General features: G+C 41.4%; 1 protein-coding gene across 1 annotated transcript in view; it reads left to right on the top strand.

Annotated features, from left to right (window-relative positions):
• The first annotated feature begins 100 nt into the window (after positions 1 to 100).
• The window catches only part of ADAD1 (adenosine deaminase domain containing 1 (testis-specific)), a 10,542-nt gene continuing 526 nt past the window's right edge, over positions 101 to 10,116 (top strand). Inside the window, exons 1-10 of the mRNA XM_010146747.1 lie at positions 101 to 275; positions 1,722 to 1,898; positions 2,324 to 2,491; positions 3,029 to 3,097; positions 3,662 to 3,787; positions 4,750 to 4,873; positions 5,119 to 5,289; positions 6,968 to 7,194; positions 8,593 to 8,830; positions 9,342 to 9,474. Coding sequence (XP_010145049.1) covers positions 101 to 275; positions 1,722 to 1,898; positions 2,324 to 2,491; positions 3,029 to 3,097; positions 3,662 to 3,787; positions 4,750 to 4,873; positions 5,119 to 5,289; positions 6,968 to 7,194; positions 8,593 to 8,830; positions 9,342 to 9,474 — 1,608 coding nt within the window. The remainder of the gene's footprint in view (positions 276 to 1,721; positions 1,899 to 2,323; positions 2,492 to 3,028; positions 3,098 to 3,661; positions 3,788 to 4,749; positions 4,874 to 5,118; positions 5,290 to 6,967; positions 7,195 to 8,592; positions 8,831 to 9,341; positions 9,475 to 10,116) is intronic.

Here is a 10,116-nt window from a genome sequence, read left to right as displayed (position 1 = left end):
CCGTCACGCTTGCAGGGGATGGCTGAACTCAGAAAACTGGAGTCGGCAGCGTGTGGCTTTAACATCTCCTTACCTCACCCTTAACTCAGGTTGATCAGAAATGGCCGGCAGCGGCGACTGGTTTCACAGTGCTGGGACGCCCACCTGCCACCCCCTACAAAAGACACCTCTGCCAGCTGTGGCGACCAGGCAGGCGCCTCCGAAGGAGCTTTCTCGGCCTGTGGCGGTAAGGCCGCAACCGCCACCTCCTGAGGTCAGGGTGGCCCCAAACCCAGGTACAGCTCTTGGTTCATACGCTGGGATTACCTGATAAAATATGCTGTTGAAGCTAATGAAAGTAACCTTTGGGTTTTCTCTTTTTGGAAAGGATGCAACCCCCTGCTGCTTTTTCCTACCACTGTGTTTTCTGAAGGGACTTCTCCAGCAGAGAAGTCACTTAAGAAAACTTGAACTTTTTGCTTTTCTTGTGTCCTTTTTGTACTGGAAGTTTGTTAAGACATGTGTGTAGGGTGGGCTGTGTAGTCTGCAGTGTTCCAGGCACTGGAACAGGCTGCCCAGGGAGGTGGTGGAGTCACCATCCCTGGAGGCTTTCAAGGAATGTGTAGACATGGTGCTTGAGAACATGTCTAGTGGGTGCGGTAGTGTTGGGCTGGATGGTTGGACGGTCTTACAGGTCTTTTCCAACACGTGTGATAAGGTATAACTTACAGTCTGCAATTAAAAGTGCTGTAGAGGCAGTCAAAATACAGGGTATGTACTGCTGTGTGAATTTTCATAGCGATCGCTGACAAAAGTTTTAACTGCAGTTCCAGATGTCCCAGGATGCATTTTGAATTCTCTGTTTGAATAGTTTTACTGGCGTAAAGGCACCTGGAGGTAACAGTTGATTTTAGTTCTTGGCTGGGAGATACTTGTGCCTGAGTATATAGCAGCCCTGAAGCTGAATATTTCATCCATCCTAGAGTTGATACAGGGAGAAATACTTCATTTTTAAATCAAACTCAGTCAAAAAGAACACAGTGATCCTTTGCAGAAGCAGATGCTGTGGGAAATGTTAATTGGTTATTCTATAGGAGACCTCCAGGTCAGAGACAACTGTCCAGAAACAACGTGCTCGTGGGAAGAATCTGTCTTTCAAACAAAACTCAGAAGCGTGGGTTTGCCCTGGGATTATGTCTCAGAATTTATGAAAGTCTCTCATGCCTTGACTGCTCTGGGGGGACCCGCAGGTCGGGGTGGGTGAGCAGCACAGCTCTCCCGGTGTGCTGTCCTGCCCCCTCAGCCTCAGGTGCTCTTTCTGTGTTCAGCAGCTCTTTGTGGGTGGTTTTTTTTCCTTTGCATTAGGTACGTGCTTTTTTGAATAATGTGTGTGGTTGCTAAAACTTTTGTAGTGTCTTACGGAGTTCCACTGCTTTGTAGTTTTTAATCTGCCATCAGCAAGTTTGATCTGATTGTGGGTTTGTAAGGGAGGGGAGGGGGGAATATATGTTGTATTTGTGTGTAATGTCTGTCTGCGTTCAGAGGTCAGTGGATTTAGTGCTTTGATGCTTTTAGAAGAGGAGGTACGCAGTTTCAGCATCGCTAATATTGGTAATGTAGGATTCAATATGAAGCAATTCTGCTTTAAACGCTTTTGCTTTTTGTTCTTCTAAAAAGCATTTCTTGTGAACGGATTTAAACTGTCGGAGTGCATGTTCAGTTCTCCTCTGATGTTGTTTCAGAATGTTTTCTGCGGAAAGCAGCTCATGCATCCCCACTGCCAGCACTTCCTCCGGGGGATCACCTAGGGGAGTTGATTGCAAGATACAAACAGGGAGTAATAAACTCAGTGTCTGCCTTGCATCAGTTTGCACAAATGCACCGTGTACAGCTTGAATTGAAAGAAATAGCTGTGGCAGGTAAACGCTGCTTCTTTTATTAAATAAAATAATACTTGCTTATCCCTGAGATGAGTTGAATTTCTGCAGTTAGTATTGATGGCACTAATATAGATGGATTCCTTTTGCTTATTGTTGGCTGTACTCCCCTCCACGCGTGTTGCTTTCTGGCTGCCCTTTTGTTGCCTACACAGCTGTGTCTCATAATTAATGGCTACAGAACTGGATCAGGTGAACTGTAGAAAATTCTGGCTGCCTTTAGAACTTTGTGAAAAGTGCATAAAGTGAAAGCCGCCAAAATTCTTGTGGAGGTGAAAGGTTGGTATTGTATTTTGCTAAAGTTGTCTCTGTCTTGTCCTTGGAATTACAGTTAAGCACATAAAGCTATAGATAGAAGTACCTTAAAATAATTTGACTAATTATGTTTGCTTTTTTCTCTTTTAAAGGCAATATGATAAGGCCTTATTTTGCCTTCTGTGCTGTGGTAGACGGTGTTAGTTACAAGACTGGAATGGGAAAAACCAAGAAGGAATCTAAATCAAATGCAGCTAAACTGGCTCTTGATGAGCTACTTGCCTTGGAGCATACAAAGTCAAAGGCTTCTGAGATTTCAGGTGAATATTCTAGCAGCACCTAATTAGAACTTGAAAAGCTTGGCTTAAGGGCTTCCTATGCAGTGTCTCTGTGTAGTTTTCTTAAATGCTTCTGCATCAGAGCCTCTGTCAGTTTTCTTGAATCCTTTGGGCAGAGCTATTTGTCTTATGGTTCTGAAACTGGGTTTTTTTTCCCTTTTTGTCTTTTCTGCATTAGGATTTTCATCAGTTTGTAGAACTGAGCAGAGAATACTGAAGGCATGAATTTAGTTGTTGCGGTAGCGCTTGGTTTGCTACTCACTGGGTAACAGCAATGTGAAGTTGATCCTAAGTGGTTTTGAATTTGTATGGTTGAAAGGCTTCAACACCCAGTAACTACTTTCAAAAGAATTCAGTTACCATAACCTTTATTTTCTTTTATAGTTCTACACTTACAGGGTCTTCAGAAACAGAAAATTCTTGGGGAATTAGAAACTGTAATTTGCTGGAAATAGTGAGAGATCCATATTTTGAAATTTCCAATGTCTATCACAGTTTGAAATTTTATTAAATTCTTAGATCTTTCCTGTACTCCTGCCAAGCCCCAGACTCCAGAAAACTCTGTCCATCTTTCAAGGATTTGTTTTGGTAAGGATTAGTCTTGGTTTTCCTTGTTGATTTCAAATTAACCAGCAAATGCTTGCTTTGCCTTTTCCCTCCACCCCCCCGCCCCCTTTCGTTTTTATTTTATTTCTTCTTTTAACCGATTTAGTAATCTGTGTGAAGTTTCTGTTATTTTAAACATCTGATTGAAGAACGCTATAAGAATGAGTGTCGCTGCAGTAGGAGATGTGTCCAGTGGTAGAACTGGCAGCCAAACCTCAGTAAATGGCTTGGATTCAAGTGGTGAATTGGTGACAGAGATAGAAACAGTATTTCTGTCCTTACTTGAAATACTGTGTGCAGTAGATGATCCAACTTGATCTATATCCCCTGTTTATTGTTGCGAATAATACAGGTATCAAGTGTTTAGGTATTCTTGCCCTTTATTTACTAAAGTTCATCCTTACAATCTTCAGCATCCCCGAAGTGTGTGTTGACAGTAATGCTTTTACCGTGTGTTTAGATTTGTAACTTGGCAGGTGGTTGACCATGTCTGTTCACCACCACCACGTCAAAATTTGTCTTGCTGGCTTTTCTTGTTTTATCTAGAAGGAAGACAGCTTGTATATCCAAAGCTTTCACGAACACTTGAAGAAGTATTTAACAGCCTGACTGCCGAGCATCCTCAGTGCCAAAGATGTGGCAGTTCGCTGGCTGCCTTCATCGTTGAAAAAGGTAAGTCTGTTTTGATCTTGAGTGTCGGAGAGTGCAAACCTAGGCTGCTTGTATTCCCAGAGAGCCTTGATCAGTGCATTTCTGAGCTGGTAAATGAATGGGAAGGGTAGCTCTCCTTCCTTACCTCACTCTGTTGGGGTGGCTCTATCACATGTGATATTCTGGTCATGCAGATATTCCTGACAAAGCATTTCCTTGCTCTGTGTCAAAGGGGAGTACGTCTGTATAGGGCAGTATAGGCCAGAGCAGGTAGATATGACCTGAAGGAAGCTGGAGCCCGTAGAGAACTTGCACAGGAGCAGGCTCCTGGCAGGAGCTGTGGTCCGTGCAGAGGAGCCCACACTGGAGCAGGTATGTTGGCAGGACCCATGACCCCATAGGGAACCCACAGTGGCCAGTCTGTTCCTGGAGGACTGTGATTCCTGGAGGAGTTCACAAAGAACTGCAGCCTCAGGGAAGGACCCAGGCTGGAGTGATTTGTGAAGGACTGTTGTCTGTGGGAGGGACCCCGTGTTGGAGCAGGGAAGGAGCTTGAGGAGGAAAGAGGGGGGCAGAGACAGGGTTTTAGGAAGAAGTGATGCTTCCCCATACCCCTGCACAACTTGGGCAAGGAAGAGAGGAGGTAGAAGAGTTGTAAGGAAAGTTGAGCCTGGGAGGAAGGGGCAGTGGGGGAAAGGGGGTCTTAGTTTTGGGTTTGTTTCTCACTAGCCTATTCTAACTGACAGTAAATTAAATTAATCTTCCCCAAATGGAGTCTATTTTGCACATGATCTTGACCTACAAGCTTTTTCGTGATACTGTTCCATAGAATCAGAGAATCTCTTAGGTAGGTGGAAGAGACGTTGAAGATCAGAGTCCAGCCTGCTGGGGGATGGGGTGTGAGAGAGCAGCTTGGTGGGCAGCTGGCAGCCAGACAAGGTTAATCCACCACGGTCACGTAACAGAAAACATTTTCTGTTTAGGTGGACATCACGAAGTTGTAGCTCTGGGAACAGGAGAATGTAATTACAGTCAGTGCTTTCAGCCTCATGGAAGGGTGTTGCATGACAGCCATGCCATTGTGGTCGCGAGACGTTCTCTGCTCAGGTGAGAGTGTGTGCACAGGTAGTTACCAGCTCTGTTGCAGCCAGTTCTTCACAGGTTTGCTTCTGCAGATGCAAAAAGTGCACTTGCACTTCGTAGTTAGTGCCTTCTGGATTATTTTCAGATCATCTGAATTGTTTTCATACATATGAATGTCCATGTATTTGTAAACAAATGCAACTTGTAAATAAATTTGTAAAAAATTTTGTAAACAGTGTTTTTCACATTTACTTAACGCTTTCTTTTAGATATTTTTATAGACATCTCTTGCTGTTCTATAATGAAAATCCAGCGAGGACAGAGAAATCCATATTTTGCAGAGCACCAGACTCGAAGCTGCTTACCCTAAAGCAAAATATAGTGATCTTTCTCTACATGAATCAGCTTCCCAAAGGAACTGCTCAGTTAAAAACACAGGTGTAAGTCCCTTGGTATTATCAACGATGTCCTAGTAAAGATTAATTTAGTTGCAATGATAAACATGTGAGTGTGAAGAACACGCATAGTTATGTGTTTATAAAGGGGGGGGGAAGACTCCTGTGATTTTTTTTTTTTCCCGTATTTTGGAAGCACAGGGTGGTTTTGATAGGTCTGAGATAAAGCTCAGTGTGACAGTGGGAAAAACTCTTAGATGGGTTATATGCTTTGCTTCTTACCGATACCTGCTTACCTGTTAACCCCTCTTCCAGCATACTCTTACAATACTAATAACCCGTTCATTTAACCACTGCGCAAGTGGATGTGGTGATTTAATGTCCTCCTCTGTACCACAGCCTTGAATTGAAAGAATAGGTTCCTACTTTGCCTTGTAGAACAAAGATAGAGAAATTTGATAGGACAAGTATACTCCTATACTTATCCTTACACTTGTAATTTTTGTTAAACTTATGAAGGTGTTTTGGGTTTTTTTTAATAGTTATGACATCTAACAGCAGCAGTCACTGGTTTACCAAGTTATTATGAACAACATTATTTTGTGTCCCTTACAATGGTGCAGTGGACTAACGTCCCTGAAAGTCAAACATACTTAAGGTTTTCCTATATGCAAGACAGCTCGCTGCTTTTGCAATCTTTGGGTTTTTGCAACTTTTTTTGCAACTCTTTGGGTTGTTTGGAAGGCAGACTGGTGAACTGAAAGTCTCAGCCTGTTGACTGCAAGTGGTGCTGGCTGGAAGGGCCCTTCCTGCTAGAATTGCAGGAGGTTTTGGGTTACTTTTAGCATCATGGCCTGCTCTTAGAAGGAAATGCTTGATGAGACTGAATGCAGTTTGCAAAGGACTCTAATAGCTGACAGATCACAGATTCATAACTTTTTCTCTTTTTTTTTTTTTTTTTCCCTCCATTCTGGTGTGTGCTTTCTTGGTGCAAAGTTTGGGAAGTATTTTCTTCTAATAAAGCAGATTTGCTTAGGTATAGAGTTACTTAAAGGTAGTTTTTAGACGGGAGCTACTTACAAGTAATCCATTGAGTAGCAAAACGTGGCCCTTTATTAACAGGCATTATATGTTGCTTAAGCCAAAATGAAATGGTTACTTTATAATAATGTAGTAAAGCAAAAGCACCTCTGATCATAGCATTGTAAGTTATGATAAAATTGGGGAGAGTTAGCTCAAAACTTCAGGCTGTGACTACTTACCCTGCTTAAGAGGGAAAAGTATGTTTTACAATCACTTTTGTCTCCCTGATGTGTTGCACCTGTTTGTTTTAACTTACACTGCAATTCTTCAAAATATTTGTGTTTTAAAGGAGATGAACAACCTTACAGCTGCCTTTTCACAATATAAACAACCCCCAGGTAACTTCTGACATAGTGTAGGTGGACACAGAGTGATAGCTTGTTTGTAGCATACGCTGATCTGTTTTTTTAATGCTTGCACAACTGATGGCTAAGATGAAGTAAGAAACAGTAATGCAACCTAAATACTGGTTTAGGTGTTCTAGTCACTTGAGCAGTTCAATGTGCTGTTTCCAAAATATTAAACCTAATGTAAGGTCTATTGATAATTCTTTTCTGAGAAATGGTATTAGATACCACTTTACAGTAATCTCTGATTAGATTATTTTCTTACCGAAATTCGTCTTCTTGTCTTACTTTAGACATCTCAATCCACGATCTATATCTGCGTTTGAAATGAATGAAGAACTGAGTCTCCATGTTGCTATAGAAGGCAAGACTTACCTAACGGTTTGTTGTCCGCCTGAAACTGTTAGGATGAGCAGTATGTCAGCTAGCGACAAGTTAACGAAGTGGGAAGTGGTTGGTGTTCAGGGAGCGTTGCTGAGTCACTTCATCGAACCGGTCTATATCAACAGTGTTCTTGTAGGTAAGCTCGGTGCAAATTTCAGTGGGCTTTGTGTATGTTTTCTTGCTCCAGTTTGATTACATTTTATACAACGTGAGCTTTACCAAGGTGGTTCTTTAAAGAATTACAGTATTTTTCTGAAAAGATACTCAGTGTGTGGATGGTTTTTTTCACTCATCTGTGAAATGCCTTTATGTAAAACCCAGTCAGGCTCACTTTTTTATCATTGTGGGTTTGTTTTAGCTGGCCAGCGTGCCCTTCCTTTGCTGTGTTTTAGAGCAGCAGGAGAAATTCAGCATTGTTTTATAACAGATTAAATTTTAGCGATTGAGAAAATATCAAGGGTGACAAATGCTGTGCTAGCTGTTCAGTCAAATACGGTGACTTTAGGATGACAGTGTTAGTCGTTTAAATATAGGAATGAGCAGTGGTGGAAAAACTGCCAGTATTGAACTGAAAATACTCAGTTTCACCTTGGAGTATCTTATGAGATCTAGTGTTCTGCACCCCCCCTCATCCCCCCTCCCCGCAGTGATTTGTATTGGTTAATGTAAATAGGTGTTATGTTGAAGAATAGGAATTACCAAGGGGATAGTGAATTCTCAGGATTTTGTGGCAGTCAGGAAGACAGTACTGTTATCAGAACTCATTTCAATAGCTTGTATTTATGTGGTGGAATTAAATTAATGGGTATTATCCTGAAGTTTTTCAGGTGTTTCTTCCTCTTGATACTTGTATTATGAGACTTAGTACAGAGGTATCTTGAAGAAGTAGCAGCTTTTCCTTTTCTAACACAGACCAAGATGTTTGAAGTGCTCCAAAATGTCTTGCAGAAATGAGTAAATACCTGACTGGTCCTTCTGAGGAAGTTCGGGCCCTTAGAAGCAGTAGAAAAATGTCCAATATGCTCACTTAAGTGGTATTCCAAGTGAACATGAGCATCAGTGGTGTACTGCCCTTCTGTTTCATAAAATCTCTGTGCCTGTTCCTTGAGGTGCTGTGGGCCAGAGAATGTGTGTTTAGTAGGCAGTCAGAAATACCGTTGCATGTGGAGTAATGGGGGCAAACTCCCTGGCATATTTTCTAACCTAGAACATTGAAGTCTGTGTTGCAGTTTCTGCCTTAATGGTGTCTTCTGCAAAGAATGTAAAGGGTTGATGAAGAATAATTGTTCCAACAAGGGGGCGCACAATGAAAACAGTGATGCCTCTGGAGAAGAAACTGACATAACTTTTGTTCTGCAAACTCAGTACTGGAATTGTTTTTTCCAAATTTTGTGTAGAAAAATGTATGTGAGGTAGAGCAGTGGAAACAACTACCTTAGGTGTTTCTGTGGTAGGTTTTTTTGTTTTGTTGTGTGTGGTTTGGTTTTTTTTAATTGATGTACTCACATGTGACTGATCTTGTTTTATCTGATAGGAAATGAAAATTGCATGGATACAAAAGGGCTAGAAATAGCTCTACGACAGCGCGTGGATGATGCGCTTGTATCAAAACTTCCCATGCATTACCTGGTCAACAGATCTCATATTTACTTGGTGAATGCTGCACATCCAGTACAAGTAGACTCTCAACAGAGGACTCTTAGTTTGAATTGGTCACTGTCAGATGCATCACTGGAGCTTGTGGATGGGTTAAATGGAAAAATCACTGTAAGGTTAGAAATTTTCTTTGTAATATTGGAAATAATAGTTAGTCTTAATGTTTTGTTCCTGTTCATTGGAGAATTCATTTTTTGAGCTATGCCTAGAGGCCACAGCATTACCCAAATGGGAGATTCTCTCCTATGTTAGGTGAATGCATCCTGTGATTAGATGTAATTTCAGAGATGATCTTGCCACTTTGCAGTGAAATACCAAGCTACGAAATTAAATAGCTCATTGAATTGAGATGTCTTTATTCCATTGTCTCTTGTAATGAGTGTTTTAATTTTCACAATAAATGAAACCACTGCCGATGAATTCCAGTTTGAAAACCAGTTTTGGGTTGGATTGTTTAAATGCTGACAACTGCTGAATGCATTCGCTATGCTCGTTGAAAGTGGAAGTAGAATTATAGGATTGTATTAAAAAAGCAGTAGAAGGGTAAAAATATGTGTGATCAAAGCAATGTACCTGTAATGTATTTGTTAGTGAGTTGTATTGTGCTTTTTTTCATTTTGACTGCAGTTCACCGTTCAAAAGTGGTGTTAACATGGCAAGTCGCCTTTGCAAGGCAGCCATGTTCAGTCGCTTCAGAACGCTTGCTAAGGCGGCAGAGCGGAGCGACTTGCTCCAAGTTGGGACGTACTATGAAGCTAAGGTAAGGTGGTGTGGGGAGGAGGGAAGCTTTAGTGAGGCTCCTTTCACAGCTGGTTTGATAGCCAGGGATGAGTTTCTGTTTTGCTGAAGACTTCCCTGAACAGCCGGATCTCCTTTGTTGCCTATAATATTTGCCTGAGAATATCTGGAATTGCTGTCTTCAAGGTAAAATTTATCTAGTGAATTCATCTTGAAACATTCTCAGTGAAAATATGCCATGTTTTATCTCAGTAGATGGAGGTTGCTGGCCATTTTCCTCAAATAAGATAGTTTCATATTAAAAAGATCGAATGGACAAAAAACCCTCCAATCTTTTATACTTTTTTCATATATATATGTAGTTAATTTTTCCACAGTGTAGTCTTGTGGGAGGATTCTTGTGCCATAGAGGAGTAGGAAAGTAGAAAAGACAGCATTAGGTCCCAGGCTTTCCTTTGTGGTATAAAAAACAGAGGGAAGTAACTTAAATGAGCTACTGTGATTCTTGGCTTCTGTAAACACAGTTCCCTCACTTCTGTCATGTAGGTTCATCTTATTCTCTGTACTCTTCCAGGTTTTTCCTCTCCTTGGTTCAAGAGAGATATTTTAGTTCCAAAATTGTTATATGAAATGTAAGCTTTCTTATGATAGATTCCCCCCCCCC

The sequence above is a fragment of the Eurypyga helias genome, unplaced genomic scaffold, assembly GCF_000690775.1.
Source record: "Eurypyga helias isolate BGI_N326 unplaced genomic scaffold, ASM69077v1 scaffold14142, whole genome shotgun sequence".
Classification (NCBI taxonomy): Eukaryota; Metazoa; Chordata; class Aves; order Eurypygiformes; family Eurypygidae; genus Eurypyga; species Eurypyga helias.
This window is presented reverse-complemented; position numbering and strand designations above follow the sequence as displayed.